This window comes from Tenrec ecaudatus, chromosome 5 (genome assembly GCF_050624435.1).
Source record: "Tenrec ecaudatus isolate mTenEca1 chromosome 5, mTenEca1.hap1, whole genome shotgun sequence".
Classification (NCBI taxonomy): Eukaryota; Metazoa; Chordata; class Mammalia; order Afrosoricida; family Tenrecidae; genus Tenrec; species Tenrec ecaudatus.
In genome coordinates, this window is record NC_134534.1 from 153,509,757 (window position 1) to 153,527,311 (window position 17,555).

The 17,555-nt window shown below is 40.6% G+C and overlaps 1 protein-coding gene across 1 annotated transcript in view; it reads left to right on the plus strand.

Annotated features, from left to right (window-relative positions):
* The window catches only part of PITRM1 (pitrilysin metallopeptidase 1), a 39,723-nt gene extending 25,329 nt beyond the window's left edge, over positions 1-14,394 (plus strand). Inside the window, exons 16-27 of the mRNA XM_075550131.1 lie at positions 135-267; positions 2,128-2,248; positions 2,411-2,487; positions 2,771-2,936; positions 3,224-3,324; positions 4,790-4,910; positions 5,783-5,854; positions 6,992-7,104; positions 11,455-11,580; positions 12,723-12,868; positions 13,511-13,613; positions 13,706-14,394. Of these exons, the coding sequence (XP_075406246.1) occupies positions 135-267; positions 2,128-2,248; positions 2,411-2,487; positions 2,771-2,936; positions 3,224-3,324; positions 4,790-4,910; positions 5,783-5,854; positions 6,992-7,104; positions 11,455-11,580; positions 12,723-12,868; positions 13,511-13,613; positions 13,706-13,799 (1,373 nt within the window). The 3' untranslated portion in view covers positions 13,800-14,394. The remainder of the gene's footprint in view (positions 1-134; positions 268-2,127; positions 2,249-2,410; positions 2,488-2,770; positions 2,937-3,223; positions 3,325-4,789; positions 4,911-5,782; positions 5,855-6,991; positions 7,105-11,454; positions 11,581-12,722; positions 12,869-13,510; positions 13,614-13,705) is intronic.
* The last annotated feature ends 3,161 nt before the right edge of the window (positions 14,395-17,555 follow it).

Sequence of the window (17,555 nt, forward strand, 5' to 3'; positions counted from 1 at the left end):
ATCTATAAAAAAGTACAATTTACATATGGCAAATGAATAGCATTTCTCTTTTTAGTATACATTCTAAGCCTGTACTCTGGAAAGTGATTAAAAATTTACTAGTAATACTAAAATACCTGTTTTTGTTTTTACAGCTGGAGAAGTCCCTGTTCAGTACTGTGCCCAGCCAACCAATGGTATGGTATACTTCCGGGCTTTTTCTAGTTTAAACACACTTCCTGAAGAGCTAAAGCCATATGTGCCTCTTTTCTGCAGTGTCCTTACCAAGTAAGAGTCTGCTAATTGGAATAAAAACACATTTGTATATATGATTTGACATGTATTAATATACTTTATTCAGGTATATTTTCTGTATGTAAATGGCATTGAGAGGAATGTATTAATAGTAATTATGTTAATAAACTAAAACTTGTTATTCCAAACTTGAGTATTAGCGTGCTGCCCCGGTGACGTAGTGGTTACTTGTTGGGCTGAGAATCGCAAGCCCTAAGGTGAGAGAGAAAGGGAGAACAGATGACAAGGCCTACATATACCTCCTCCCCAGGGGACGGACAGCGGAGAAGTGGGTGAGGGAGACGTTGGATGGTGTGAAATATGACAAAATAATAATAACTTATAAATTATCAAGGGTCCAGGGGGGAGGGGGCTGCGGGGAGGGAGGAGAAAAAATGAGGAGCTGATGCAAAGGGCTCAGTAGAAAGCAGGTGTTTTGAGAATGATGATGGCAACATATGTATGAATGTGCTGGACACAATTGATGTTTGGATTGTGATAAGAGTTGTATGATCCCCTAATAAAATGATTTAAAAAAATGAATGGCAAGACCAGCACTTCGAAACCACCGCTGTTCCATGGGAGAAAGCTGAGCTCTCGATGCCCACAGAGATGTACTGTCCCAGGCGCCCACAGGAGCAGCTCTACCTTGCCCCATAAGTGTGCAGTGAATTGGCGGCAGCTCAGTGGCATTGAGATTGAGTGTTTTGGTTGTATTTGTCTAAAACTTGTTTTGTGAAGAAATTGTTTTCTAACTGTAATAGCCTACAATTTTTATGAGTGTAGAGAATATAGGTATCTCAATGGCTGAGTATTTTACGAGTTTGAAAAATAAATGTTTGTAATAAAATATCAGTAATCAAATAGAAAATGTCAGCCAGGGCTTAACCTTAAACATCATGTAGTATACTCATTCCTTAATTTGCCTCTCAGCTAAGCTGAATGTATAACTCCTATTGTTGTGTGAGTAAAATAGTCCCTGTAACTGCCTTTGGAAATGCACAAGTACACGCACACTGTTGCATGATCCGTGGCTTCTGCTCCATTTCAAGCGGCCACAGGTGGAGGCTGCACTGTAGGTCTGTGTGCCTGCAGACTTTCTTTTCTTATGCTCCCAGGAAATAAAGGGAACTCAAACCATCACAGCAAAATGTGTAGGCCCAGTGCCCATTATACTTGTTTGCATTGTGGAGATGAAAGTATTTGCACTTTACAGCGAGCTAGATTAATGTGGAACCTTCTGGCTGAGTATGCCATGAGAAGGGAAATGCCCTTGACCTTTGCGAAGCTCTCTCTTTTTAAACAGTTCCCGCTGCTTGTCCTTTTTTGGTTACATTGCAGTTTTTGAGAAGCCGCACCATTGGGGCCTTGACTTAAGCTCCTTCTCGTCCTTGGAGCACTGGCTGGAATGTCTCCTTCAAAGCAGCAGCACCCCTGGCGTGGTCAGCTTTTTAAAAACCCACAGGCTATGCTCCCTGGAAAAATGCAATAAACAGCAAATCGTGTGTCTCAGAATATATTGGAAGAAGAATAAAATAGGGACTGTATGAAACATTTAAAAGCTTAGAATTTGATAGGCATATTTTGATATCTTTGTAGCTAGACACTGACCACCAAAGACTAGCATGTGAAATCCCCTGCGTATGAGAAAACCTACAGAGGGTTAAAATCTATAAATGTTATCAATGCAAATGCTTTATCACTTAGGACATGAACAAGAACATTTTAAAAAGTTTGTGAAGGCTGTGGTGGTTGACTTTATTGAAGCATCTTGGACATCAGAATGCATGGTTTTAAAAATGCCCGGGAAAGCTGTCCTTGATGATACAGGGAGTGCTTCTTTGCTGTCCGTAGGCTGGGCTGCGGCATTCATAACTACCGAGAACAAGCCCAACAAATAGAGCTGAAAACGGGAGGGATGACTGTCTCTCCGCACGTGCTCCCTGACGATTCCCACCTAGATACCTACGAGCAGGTAACGTAGTTCTCGATCCCAGCATGCGCAAACGCGTGTGTCTCCAGTACCTGCTGCTTTTTCCTTTTATTTATTTTTATGCTTTTTCCTTTTAAAATTTCCTCAAAACTAATTCGTTTGTTTTTTTTTCCATTTGTTTTGTTTTTCCCACTTACGATGCAGGGCGTGCTTTTTTCATCTCTCTGCCTGGATCGAAATCTACCAGATATGATGCATTTGTGGAGTGAAATATTTAACAAGTAACAAACATTATTTGCCAAAGATGTTCATTCTTGGGATGTGTCAGAAATCTAAATCTGAAGTATTCTAAAAGTATACGATTTTACACTTTTGGTGGTGGTTGATTTTCTAAGCTAATTTTATCTATAATGTATAATCTTTATGGACTCGTAAGATTTCTGAAGGTGTTCAAATCATGGTAAATGGGTATAAACATAAGTATATAATCCCCACCCCCAGTTATAGAGAGGGGCTATGGATAGACTGCTCCAAGACTTCATTGTAGCTCTTCTTTGTCCATAGCCCCTGCTTTGAAGAAGAAGAACACTTCCAAGTCTTGGTAAAAATGAGCGCCCAGGAGCTTGCAAACGGCATTTCCGATTCTGGTCATCTGTATGCATCCATTAGAGCCAGTAAAACCCTCACACCTGCTGGAGACCTCCATGAAACCTTTAATGGGATGGATCAGGTGAAAATAAATGTGTTGTAGCCCCATTTGTATTCTGGTTCATTCGTATAGTTGAAGGCTGTTAAGATATGCCTAGTAAAGTGAACTTTCCAAGTGTCTAAATTTCACTGGATTTTTTTTTTCACTTGGACTCCTAATCCAATCCTTCCCCCAAGCCGTCTGCTCACACACAACCCCAAATCCGAACCTCTCCGGTGCTTAAATGATATTGCTGATCTCAGGGGTCTCTAGTTCTAGACGGCGGAGGTCTGCCAGTGATATCTGAGTATTGGATCTCTTTGATGTAGGTCAGATTAATGAAGAGAATTTCTGAAATGACAGATATCAAACCAGTCCTGAGGAAGCTCCCACGTATCCAGAAACACGTGCTAAACTGTGATAACCTGAGGTAAGGCTGCATGCTTCATGGCAAATCATGACTCACGAATCGTAGAGCTCATGGTTCATCCCACTTGGTTCAGTGTGATGTTTAGAAGTTTTTTGCCCCAAACTATAATTACATAAACTTACATTCATGATAACAATACACGTTGATGTTGGTACTGGTTAGCAATTAACTAGAGGCTTCAGATGATTTATTTTCTGGGTATGGAGGGGGAAGGATTATATTTTAAAGTTTAATATTATGAGAGATAAGGGGAAAATCAAGCTAATTTAATCATAGTACTGCAAAATAAGGGTTTGTTGCAAACATTTAACATTAAATTGCTTCCCAAATCATAAGCAAAGTTATGGAAATGAGAAATCTTGTAGAGAATAAATTGCTCAAATCAAAAATAAAACCACAAAATAATCGTTTGAGAAAAACTTCTAGTTGCTTAGTTATACAATGGATTTTTGAAGCTGAATAAAAGTGCTGGAAATCATGGGCAGATTCTAAGGGGTAAATTCTCTAAGTCTGAGGGGTGAGACACAGTGGTCAGTGCACAGCGACCTTGTCAGTGAGCCCTGGGTAATGGCTCCAAGTCTAACACGTGGAGCTAGGGTGGGTCCCTTGACCATTTGGATATTTAGCTTTCTTTGCCAAGAAACCCCACTTTTCAAGTTTTTGTAAGGATTAAGAGAAATAATCTGAGTATAGTACTTAGACTTTATAGCTAGCATTACTTTAATGATACGAGCTGTTCATTTAACCAAAGTAAATTTAGGATCTAGGATAGAAGGGAAAAAATTATACATCATCAGTGCTTTGTATATTTTATATAACTTGTAGTTGATGGTATTTGTGTCCCTATATAATTTAAAAGGGTTATAAGATGATATTTTGGAAAGCCTGGTAGATTTTTTGCTACATATAATATATTGTATATATTCGAGTGTAAGCCGACCTGAATATAAGCCAAGGCATCTAATTTTACCACCAACACTACAATAAAAATGTGCTGAAAAACTCGGCTTATACATTGAGTATATATGGTAATTTGCTATTTTAACAGCCAGTTTTTACTTTTCAAACGGTTCATTTACGTTTATAGTGTTCTGATAATATACTTGTCTTGGTTTGTAATGTTCTGATAGTGTACATATGGAGTCATTACTGAGAGATCTGGATATCTGTAGTCTCTCTACTTTTCCAGAAGAAGACAAACGTTTGATTCCAGAAATCAGTCTTGTCTCAGCTGCTCCTATGTGAGCTCCCGTGCCCTGGCGTGAGTGAGCGGGTTTCACAGCAGCTGGGAAGCACGCCAGAGATGGAGGATGGCATCCTTTCTGTCCTCGGCTCCTGTTCCTTTTTGTCACTTTTGAGTATCGTTTGATATAAAAATGATACATTTATTTTTGTGCTATTGATTGAAAGTGTAGTTGGTAAGATAGTATTTTTTATAGTAAGGGACATGTACATTTTTAAACAGGTGTTCGGTGAATGCAACTCCTCAGCAGATGTCTCAGACGGCAAAAGTCGTAGAAAGCTTCATTAAAAACCTTGGTCGAAGTAAGAAAGAACGAAAACCTGTCCGTCCACATGTGATTGAGGTAATGATAAATACAGTCAGTAGTAACAGGGCACTTTACATGTGCCAAATCTCAGTGTAAAGATTTACATATAATCGTGTATTCTGTGTATAAGTACAGGTAAAGAAACAAGCATAGGAGGATCCAGTGCTCGCCTGAAGCAATGAATTCAAACGCTGTGGTTAGCCTGTGTTCCCAGCTTATTGCTTCCGTGTGAAGCCCGTTCCTTGGGAGGGAAGACAGACTTTGGTTGGAATACAGCGTCTCCACTAGCCGAACGCAGTGGCTAGTGAAGTCTGTCTCACTGCTGTCTGTAGGGCTTTCCTAAAGGCAGTCTCAGCGTGACTCCTGTGTCAGGATTTCTCTCTTGAATAATTGTATCAAGAATAATTGTATCGAGTGGAAGCCTCATTCGTTTGATTAATTTGCAAAGTAGGTTATTGCACACTTGCCAGCTCCTAGATTCTTGCCCTATGTAGCTGGATGGTCTCTGGAGTTACTTTTTTTTTCATAGGAGTTATTTCTGATAGCTTTTATCTTATATTTCTACATCCATCATTCCATTTACGGTGGTCTGCTGTGTACTTGCCTTTCCACACTGACTCATTAACTAATTTAAAAAATAGAGTGTAAAAAGGGGGTGTTTTGTGCTATTTCTGATTATAGCCCAACAATTGAACATATCTGGAGGCAATTTTATTACTAGAGAACTTGAATATCAGTGGGTAGGTGGGGGAAACAACTTCAGATGTTTGCCTTTGTGGTGCAAAGACTCAAACATATCTGCTTAAACACTGTTGTCAATGCTGTGAATTGTTTAAACGCTACCTTGTTAGTTACTTCAAGTGAATGGTCGACTTTTCACACTTACGCTTGGACATCTTTGTTTTCAGAAACCCGCACCTAGTGGACCTAGTGGAAGTTCCCCTGCCAGTGGCTCCCACATCATTAGGAAGCTAATCATAGTGAGTTAATACAACCAGCAGAACTTCAGAATAAACCCAGCTTGTGGCACAGGCTTTGTGAGTGTGACAGCTTTTTCTCTTAGAATTGCTAGCTCATTGTAGCTTCTCATCACGGCCACCCGGAGCCCTTTGTGCCTTAGGACCAGGCTGAGTGGATGCCCTCAGGAATGAGCTCTTCCTCCACGTGCTCTCTTCAGTGCGGTTTGCCTTTATTTTGGTATAACTTCCCATGATGAGTCAGTGCTAATTCTCCATCACTTCAGCAGTGTCATCTCTTCTTACTTATTCAGCACTGCCAGCTGTGTTACTCTGCGTAGACGAGAGAAACAAATCCAGGGAGACTCGTATGTGTTTAAGAAAGAGGTTTATATACAAGAGCAGTTGAATATTGAGAAAGCATCCCAGCCCAGTCCAAATCAAGTCCATAAGTCTGATATTAGCCCATATGTCTGATACCAATCTATGAAGTCCACTTCAGACTCACGAAACACAGGCAGTGACGCTGAATGCAGGAAGATCACAGGTCAGTGGGTGGAGTATCTCAGCGGTGGCAGGCATCTCTATGTGGTTCCTCCAGTTCCCAGAGCTGCATCAGGGTGGGTCCATGTGGCTTTGCCTCAGGGAGATCCTGCAGGAAGTGAGCAGAGAGAGAAGTGCCACCTGCCTCCCAGGAGAAATACAGGAGTTCCCAGAATTCTCAGGAGAAGGCCATGCTCACACAGAAGCTTCTTTGGTTATATCTTGATTGACAGGTCAGACTCCACCCCTTCACTCATAATCCTCTACCAGATTATGTAACTACCACACTAATGCTACCATTTGGTTTGGTGAATCCTACAGCATAGTGATAACATAGCAGTGTACCATATTTGTGAGGGAAAATAAAGGCGAGATCTAATGACTGGCGTCATGAAATAATCCTAACACTGAGAATTATATTGGAAAGCACCGTGTTAGGGTTAGTATATTGCATGCTACTTATAAAGTGCGACATTCTATAGAATGACAGAATGATCATTAGCTTTCCATAGGAAAACCAGGTATTTTCTAGTTTTTAGTAGCTGTGGACTCTCTTGTCCATTTGTGCTATTTTGCGCTATTGCAGCCTGATTTGATTGAGGCCTCTTTATTCCTCAGGACCCTACTTTCAAGCCCTGCCAGATGAAGACCCATTTTCTGCTTCCTTTCCCAGTGAACTTCGTTGGGGAATGTGTTAGAACCGCTCCTTATACACATCCAGATCACGCCAGGTATGAACTGGAAAGGCAGACAGGACCGTCCTCGGGCCGCAGTCCGTGATGCGTCTGCAGTCTCTGTAAAGCTTCTCTGACACTAGAACATCACAAGGCATGGTTTACTTAGCAGGGATTTTGTTTTTGATTTACTATAAATTTTGAACTCCTGTGCCGTTGTGATATTACTCTTAGCATTTAGAGTCTAGATTCCTAGAATGTACATGAGTCTAATAGAAAAGAGTGCATATATAGGTAGAAATACAGGTCCTAAATGTTCTTCAAAAATTAAATTTTCATGGAGAAACTGCCTAACATTATTTACAAATAATTAAAAAAATTTTGCCTCTAATTTTTTTTAGATATTTTTATTTTATAATTTTAGAAACTCATCTTATTTGGGGGGGCTCTTACAAGCTCCTTTAAAAAAATTTTATTGGAGCCTCCTACAACTCTTATCACATGCTTCAGTTGCATCAAGCATAGTTTTACATAGGTTGTCATCATCGTTTTCTAAATGTTTTTTATTTGAGCCCTTGGTATCAGCTCCCCCCCACCCTCATGACCCCTTGATAAATTATAAATTATTATTTTCATATTTTACACCATCCACTGTCTCCCTTCACCTACATTTCTGTTGTGACGATCATTGCAATTGGTTCCCCCTTCCTCCCCTCCTCTACTCACCTTCCTGCAACCCCCCTGGTAGCGCTATTCCCATTTCTGTTCCTGAGGGGTTTCTCTGACCTGGATTCCACTTGTTGTGATCTCTGATCTCTACCAGTGTGCACGATCCGGTTTAGCCAGAACTGAAAGGCAGGACTGGGATCATGAAGGTGGGGGGTGAGGAAGCCTCAAAGAAGCAGAGGAATATTGTGTGTCATCGGTGCTATACTGCACCCTGATTGACTCATCCCTTCCTTGTGACGCTTCTGGAGAGGATGTCCAATTGTCCCATTGTCTACAGATGGGTTTTGGGGCTCCGCTTTGACCCCCCCTCATTCTCAACCATATGGGTTAGCAACCCAACGTCGGGTCCACAGCACCATCAAAGCTCCATTTTGTCTCCTTTAGGGCACCTTAAAAAAAGGGTAATTTTTGTGGTGTGGAGAAACACAGTCGATCAAATTTCAAACAAGTTTTAAGTGAACACCTTCTGAAATCATGGAAGCTTTCAGCAAGTGTACTAGATTGCCCTGCTACATAAAACAGTAGTTTTCAGACAAATCAAGCATTTTAAGGAAGATTGTAAAGACCTCAAAGAGAAGGCAAGAGAGGGAAGGCCCACAGTTGACTGATGAAGAAACGTGGCTCAGGACCATAGAATCACCATTGGTGCGCTTGCCACCAAAGTCAGCCCTCACATGGTTCATCTGAAAGGCTTGTGGGTTCGAACTGCTGACCTCACAGTGAGCAGCTCCACCCTTACCTGCATATGCCACCCCTGGCTCCTTATAACCCATACAAGTAATTTCTAAATCTTTACAGAGATAAAACTAGTCTTATGGCAAGTCTAGAAACACTGTTCTTCATAGGCATTGCACGTCAAAGTGTTGGCATTTTTACTTTCTTTTAATTTCCAACAGATTAATACTTCTGTGGAAACTGTCAATGAAATCGCAATGCGATCTGGGCCCTTCATGTTTCCACTGACTCAGAGGAGAAGAGGGTGGCTTGTTTCCCCATCATGATCTTTATGAATACGCTGCTAATTGTTTGTTTATTTAATTTGTCTTTTAAAATTTTATTTAAATAAATTATTTTATTGGGGGCTCATATCAATCGATATAGCCATCATTATTAGGCACATTTGTATATATGTTGCCATCATCTTTTTCAACTTAAAAAAAATCATTTTATTGGGGCTCATACAACTCTTATCACAATCAATACATACATACATCCATTGTCTCAAGCATATTTGCCATCATTGTTTTCAAACATTTTCTTTCTTCTTGAACCCTTAGTATCAGCTCCTCATTTCCCCCTCCCTCTTTCTCCCTTCCTCATGAACCCTTGATGATTTATAAATTATTGTTATTTTTTTCATGTCTTTTTCAACATTTTCTTCTTGAGCACGTGGTATCAGTTTCTCTTTTTTCCCCTCCTTCCTGTTCTTCCCCTCCCTCCCCACACTCTTCCACCCTCATGAATCCTTGATAATTTATAACTTATTATTATTTTCATATCTTACACCGTCCGCTGTCTCACTTTGCCCATGTTTCTGTTCATCACCCTGGGGGAGGAGAGGTTATATGTCGATCACTGAGTTGCTTCCTCCTTCCTGACCCCACTTCCCCCTGCCCTCATGGTATTGCTATTCCCCATTATTGTTCCTGAGGGATTTGTCTGTCCTGGATTCCATGTGTTGAGAGCTCTTATCTGTACTAGCGTACATGCTCTGGGGTCATGATAGTTGGAGGGAGGAAGCATTAAAGAACTAGAGGGATGTTGTATGTTTTGTTGGTGCTATACTGCACCTGGCTGTCTCGTCCCTTCCTTGTTACCCTTCTGTGAGGGGATGTCTAATTGTTTAAAGATGGGCTTTGGGTGTCCACTCCGGCCTTCCTTGTTCACATCGTAGGGATTGTTTGTTTTACGTCTTGATGGTTTTGTTGGCAACTTGTGATCACACAGGCTAGTGTGCTTCTTCCATGTGGGCTTTGTTGCTTCTCAGCTAGATGGCCGCTTGTTTATCTCAAACTTTTAAGACTCCAGATGCTATATCTTTTGATAGCTGGGCACCGTCAGCTTTCTTCACCATATTTGCTTATGCACCCATTTTATCATCAGTGATAGTGTCGGGAACGTGAGCATCACAGAAGGCTGGATAATAGAACAATGTGTTCTTATGTTGAAGGAGTACTTTAGTAGAGGCCCAATGTTCGTCTGCTACCTTAATACTTAGCTTATAAATATATGTATATAAACCTATATTCCTATTGTTATATATAAATATATTTACATATGTACATGCTTGTATTTATACCTCCATAAATGTCTTTTGCCTCCTACTTCTTACCTCTATTTCCTTTTACTTTCCTCTTGTCCCACTATCATGTTATACCTTCATTCAGCTTTCAGTAATTCCTCTCAGCTACATTGCACATGATCAAACCCCACTAGGCATTCTACGCCCTCCTTGTCATCAATTTTAGATCACTTGTTATACCCTTGTCCCTGAGTTTGTTGGCTCCCCCCTTCCATTCCCTCACCTCCCCTTCTCCCTTGTCCCCGCTCCCAGAACCGTCAGTCATGTTGTTTCTTCCTTGGGATTTTTTTATCCTATCTTATATAGATAGACATGAAAAAATTTAAAAAGCCTATAAATAGTTCCAGGTCTGTCTGTTGGCCCTTAAGAATATGCCATGCCCTGCCCCTGAAGTCTGTTGTTGGGATTCCTCTGAGACTTCATTGCTCTGCTCCCCTTGCTGCTCTGTTGTGTTCCCATTGTGTTTCATCCCAGCACTTACTTCTTCATTTAGTGTATTCTCATCATTGTTTTTAGAGTAAGGTGAGTTCTGCAGGTAGTGTGATTTGGGACCTGAGTGCTTACCATAGACATGACACACCTGTTTCTTCCCGTCAGACGTTGCCCAGGCATCGCCTCCAGCGCCACAGGGTTGGCTGGCCTGTCAGGTAGAACTTGGCCCTGCTCTCGAGTGGTCCCGTCTTCTCTTCCAGGGCATCAACTGTTGCCACTGTTAGCAGAAAGCAGGCTTAGTTTATCGAATGTTACATAGGGAGGGACTCCTGTAAAAGTCAGTCCAAGAGATTTATATTAGTTTCTGTCGCCCCCCCCCCCCCGACATTTTCCGCTATAGGACATCTAATTAGATGTCTCTGCCTTAGCAATATAACATTTGTGTTTTACTTGACCCAATTTTAAAAATTAATATAAACCAAAAGAAAAAGAAAAAAAATTCCCTGCCAGGAGTCAGTTCTGCCTCATGGTGACCCTACAAGTCAGAGTAGAAGTGACCCTGCTGGCTTCTGAGACTGTACCTCTTTTCTCCCTCGCAGCGGCTGGTGGTTTGAACAGCTGACCTCACAAGTTCAGCTAGTTACACAGATTAAAATGTTTGAGGGAAATGTTTTTATCCCCTTTCCTCTGACTCTTAACTCCTACTTCCCATTTCCTGGACTTGAAGGAAACAATTTGAAAATTATTATTATTTGCATTTCTCTCAGTTTTGTGTTTTGTTGTTGTATTAGATAATGGGACCATTGGTATGCCTTACTCTACAACTTGACTCTCTCTAATTTGATGTCATTCTCTATTTGTCTTTGAAGCTGTATAATCTATTAGTAATATTCTTATCCATATTAGTAATATTTTTAACTTGCATTTTTTATTATTAATTTCAGTCTTAAGATCCTTGCACGCTTGATGACTACTAAATTCTTACATACAGAAATTCGGGAAAAGGGTGGTGCTTACGGTGGAGGTGCTAAGCTTGGCCGTAATGGAATATTCACTCTTTACTCTTACAGGTAAGTGTTTACACACACACACACACACACACACACACCCCACCCCCACCCACCCACCCACCCACAATTTCAGTTCTTGACATTTATTCTTCTCAGAATCAGGGTTTTATGCATTGGAGTGGATTTAGTAGAATAATTGTTTCCAATCATCTATTCCCCCAGATCTTAAAACACGTAATCATGGCTAACAGTATCCTTTCTGTTGTCAGATTTTATGGACAGTGACATAGAATAGAAACCATTTTACTTTATGTAAATTCTATATGTTATAGAACTTGGATCCTTAGCATGTTTATGTAGAAGACATTCTGAGAGCTTTCTAGGCTACTTTCAATTATCGGCACCTTGGTGGGCACTGTCCTCTTTGAATTTCTGTAGCTATGTAGCCTTCGTGGGGATTGTTCTCTTTAAATTTCCAAAGCTACAAGACGATTTCACTTTGTTTAGAGTAATTATTAATTTTCTCTCCTGTGTCCTGGAAAGTATATTTTTTACACACTAAATTTAGGCTTAGGTTTTTACACTTTGATCCACTTGTCCCTTTGCCCTTGACTGTAAAACTTGGTCAGCTGATTTGTGCCAGGGCCATCTCTTTTAGAGAGGGAATGACTCTTGGCATCTGTACCAGAAGACAGGTTGATTGCTATGTTTATATAAACAAGGGCCCATGGAGGCTTTCTTTCCTTTTAGACAAAGTATCTATTGGTTCAACCATACATACTGTGTCAATTATTCTGGGTAGATCTGGATATAATTTAACCTTTTAACTTTTCCACATGTCCTGTGCCCGTGAGTCAGTTCTGACTCAGCACCACACGAGCCTTTCCTTCATTTCATTGGAATTCAGGCTTTCCTTCAGCCCACTGGCTTCTGGTCCTGTTAAAATCAGAAGAAAACAGAGGTGTAGTTAGATAGGTAGGTGGGTGTATTTCTGTAGTTAGAGGGTAATGTGTTAAATGGTTTATGTGGTCAGATTTAAATTTTTATTGGTGGGACTTGATTTGTACCTGTGGGCCTTTGGACTCTGCAGCATGGAAATAGAGCCCCAATGAGCAGGATATGATGAGGGTTTAAGCCAGTATGCCCCTGATTGGTTTTCCCAGTGTACAGTGGTTAAGTGTTTAACTTCATGACATTTCTAGGGATCCAAACTCAATAGAAACTCTCCAGGCCTTCGGCAAAGCTGTTGACTGGGCTAAGTCTGGAAAATTCACACAGCAAGACATCGATGAAGCAAAGCTTTCCGTGTTCTCGGGTGTGGATGCTCCTGTGGCGCCCTCAGACAAAGGTATTTTGAGTTCTTCAGAACCTCGATATGCTATTGTGCCTGACAGAATTCCAGGCAACTAAGTCTTCTTCCCAAGCACAGGAAGACTTGCTGCTCTCCGCGTGAATGAGCAAGAGCAGCAGCGCGTACCATTTCAGAAAAACCACCCCATCTCCCTTCCCTTTTTCTTTATATATGAGTTTTTACATCTGACAACTTAAACGTTGACCTTAGAAACAGACACCTGGATGTCATTTTCATTTATTCCCTCAGACACAGACATGTTGGTTTCTGTCATTGTAGAGTTTAAATGAGCGGCCCAGAAAGGCTAAGTACCGTATACGGTAAAATAAGTAGCTAGATGGGGCTGAAGGAGAATGTTTTGACATGACACATGTGGTCATTTTGTTTCTATCAACCTTATGTGACTTTTACTCTTTCTTTTTCCTACGTTCAAAAGTGAGGAGTCAGCGAGGTTCTGAGATGAGGTCAAGATGGAATGAGAGAAAGTTAAGCTTAATTTGAATATAGAACATGTAGATATATTTCCCCCCTTTTTTGAAATATGCACATAAACTTGTCCATGTAACCATGTCATAATCCCAACCAAGAGTCTAGCCACTCTAGCCAGCTACTCCATTTGTACCATAATTTAACTTTCAGGTATGGACCATTTCTTGTATGGACTGGCTGACGAGGTGAAGCAGGCACATCGGGAGCAGCTCTTTGCCGTCAGTCACGACAAGCTTATCGATGTGAGCCATAAGTGAGTATACATGGGGTGGCTTAATATTAATTAGAAACAAAACTCTTAATGTTAGAAATAGTACTGATTGCTCATCTTTTACTTCTTTCTAGGTACCTTGGCATTGGAAAGTGCACACATGGGTTGGCTTTACTTGGACCAGAGAATGTAAAAATTGCTAAGGACCCATCTTGGATAGTAAGATAACCAAACCTGTGAGCTAGATTTAATTCCCACCTTTAAGCTGAAGGTCCAGAGTGTCAGTGGGCTTGGGGAAAATCTTATTATTACATATGATCGTAAGGCTTTGCCAAACATCCTGACGGGAAATCAGACCAAAAGTCTTTCAGTTTAAAGGAGGAAAAGTACTGTGAACAGGAAAAAGTGATATAATTGAAATAAATGATCATGGTTTAGGTGCCAAAGATGCACAGAATAAAATTTTAAAAGTTTCTAATGACATAAATGCTTATTTTACCATATTAACATTAGAATATGATATTTTGAAGGCTTTAAAAATAAAAGACAGCTAAAAAACAAAACCAACCAACCAAATAAATAAATAAATAAAAGACAGCTGTGACTTACCTGTATTTTATTCGTTATTTTACTAAAATAATATTTTAGGGGTTTTATCATAAAATGAATGAATAAAGTAAACAAAGCTATTCCAGCCCACTCGCTTAATTTATAAAAATGTATGATTGGGGTGGGCGAGGGAAAAAAGAAGAGCTGATACCAAGGGCTCAATTGAAAGTAAATGTCTAAAAAAGAATGATAGCAACATATGTATAAATATGCTTGATATAACTGATGTATGGATTGTTATGAGTTGTAAGAGCCCCCAATAAAATTATCTTTTAATTAAAAAATAGTATGATTATAGGAAGGACCTTCAGAAAAGGGTGATGGGTGTGAACCTCACAGAGTTGTTAGTTGTCAGATGCCACAGGGTCAATTCTGACCAGGTGATCCTGTACGATGGAACGGAGACACCCCTCGTCCTGTGCCAACTTTCCAGTTCTTCTTCAGTGTGAGCCCACTGCTGCGCCCACTGTGTCAGTCCACCCCATCCAGGACCTTCCTCTTTCTCACTGCCCCTCCGCCTACCAAGATGCAATCCTTGTCAACTTCAATCTTGTCTCCATTTACCATGTTACCAACTGTTCTAGTGGTGAGGATTCGGGTCTTCTTTACATTGAATTGTAATCCATGCTGCTGCAATCTTGGATCTTCACCAGCAAGTCCTTCAACTCCCCTCCCTTTCAGCAAGTAAGGTGGTGTCATCTGCATATTGCAGGTTAAGAAGCCTTCCTCCAATCCTGATATAATCCACCTTCTCTGATTATTTGCTTAGCATACAGCTTGAAGAGAGAATACAACCCTGAAACATACCTTTTCTGATATTAAACATGCATTCAGACATGCAGAACATTCCTTGTTCTGTTCACACAACTACATCATCCATGTGCAGGTCCCACATAAACACAATGAAGTGTTCTTGAATTACGATTCTTTTTGTGTGTGTGTTTTTAAAATAATTTTATTGGGGGCTCATACAACTTTTATCACAATCTACACTTACATCAATTGTATAAAGTACATTTGTACATTCATTGCCCTCATCATTCTCAAAACATTTGCTCTCCACATAAGCCCCTAGCATCACTTCATTTTCCCCCTTCCCTCCCCGCTTTCCCCTCCCTCACAAACCCTTCATAATTTATAAATTATTTTGTCATATCTTACACTGTCTGACGTCTCCCCTCACCCCCTCCTCCATTGTCCGTCCCCCAGGGAGGAGGTTCTATGTAGATCCTGATGATCAGTTCTCCCTCTCTACCCCACCCTCCCGGTATTGCCACTCTCACCACTGGTCCTGAAGGAATCATCCATCCTGGATTCCCTGTATTTCCAGTTCTTATCTGTACCAGTGTACATCCTCTGATCTAGCCAGATTTGTAAGGTAGAATTGGGATCATGATAGTAGGTGGGAAGGAAGCATTTATGAACTAGAGGAAAGTTGTATGTTTCATCATTGCCACACTGCATCTTGACTGGTTCATCTCCTCCCTGTGACCCTTCTGTAAGGGGATGTCCAGTTGCCTACAGATGGGCTTGGGGTCACTACTCCCCCTCAGTCACAATATGAGTTTGTTCTGTGATGCCTGATATCTCATGCCTTCGACACCTCTTGATCACACAGGCTAGTGTGCTTCTTCCATGTGGGCTTTATTGCTTCCGAGCTAGATGGCTGCTTCTTTACCTTCAAGCCTTTAAGACCCCCGACACTTTATCTTTTGATAGCTGGGCACCATCAGCTTTCTTCACCACATTTGCTTATGCACCCCTTTGTCTTCAGTGATCATATTTGGGAGGTGAGCACACAATGATACGATTTTTTGTTCTTTGATGCCTGATAACTGATCCCTTTGGCACCTTGTAATCACACAGGCTGGTGTGTTTCTTCCATGTGGGCTTTGTTGCTTCTGAGCTAGATGGCCGCTTGTTTACCTTCAAGTCTTTAAGACCCCAGATGCTATATCTTTTGTTAGCTGGGCACCATCAGCTTTCTTCACCACATTTGCTCATGCACCCATTGAATTACAACTCTTCTCTAGGCTGCCCATAGTTTATGATGATCCACACAGTGAAATGCCTTTGCATAGTCAGTCAAACACAAGTAAACATCTTTCTGGTATTCTCTGCTTCCAGCCCAGATCCATCTGTTGTTAGGAGTGATATCCCTTGTTCATGATGTCCTTTTCTGAATCTGGCCTGAACCTCTGGCAGCTCACTGTTAATGTATTGCTGAAACCATGGTTGGATGATCCGCAAAATTTTGCTTGCATGTGATATCAGTGATAGTGTTCTCGAATTTATGCATTCGGTTAGTTCACCTTTCTTTAGAATGGGTACAAAGATCTCTTTCAATTAGGTGGTCAAATAGCTGTCTTCCAAATTTCTTGCCATTAAAGTATAAGTGCTCCCAGTGCTTCATTGGCTTGTTAAAACATTTCATTCAGCATTCTATCAATTTCTGGAGCCTTGATTTTGGCTCATGCCTTCAGTGCAGCTTGGCCATTTTCCTTCAGTACCACTGATTCTTGCTTATATGCCCCCTTTTGAAAGGACTGACTAGTTCTTTTAGTACAGTGACTTTTTAGTATTTTTTTTCCTTTTTTAAAAAGTTTCCTGTGTCATTCAATACTTTTTCCATTGAATCTTTCAATATTGCAACTCGAGACTTGATTTTTTTTTTCGTGTGTTCTTTCAGTTTAAGGTATGCTCAGCATGGTCTTCCTTTTGGATTTTCTAACTCTAGGTCTTAGAACATTTCATTATATTTGGCTTTGTCTTCTCAAGCTGCCCGTTGAAATATTCTTTTCAGTTCTTTGACCTCATCATTGCTGTTTTGCTTTCTTTGTGGATAATATTCATTATGTAATCTCACAGCACAGCAGATCTTCTCTATTATTAATGCAACAAATCTCTTGAGATGTTCTCAAAATCCAGGTTGTATTTTGGTTCTTGTGGACTTGTTATAATTTTCTTCAGCTTCAACTTAAACTTACGTAAACACAGTGTTCCACAGTCCATTCTTGGCTTAGTTTTACCTGCTGGCTTTGAGCTTCTTCATCATCTCTCTGCACAGATGTAGCTAATTTGATTTCTTTGTATTTTATCTGGAGAAGTCCAATGGTATTTGCTATGAACAAGTTATTGATATTGCAAAATTCTATCATGTCATCTCCAATTTCCTTTTTATCACTAAGGCCATGTATGTCTATTTTTTATAGCTGCATCTTTATTAGAAAGTCTCTGCTGCCGGCTTAGCGTTTCCCACCACCCCGGGGAGCGGACACTTGCACGGGCTGCACACTCGTTTGCTTAGGTGCTGCCTTGGCGGGGGCCTTAGTAGCAGACATTGCTGTCTTTGTAGAAGCTTGCTTTGCCTTTTTT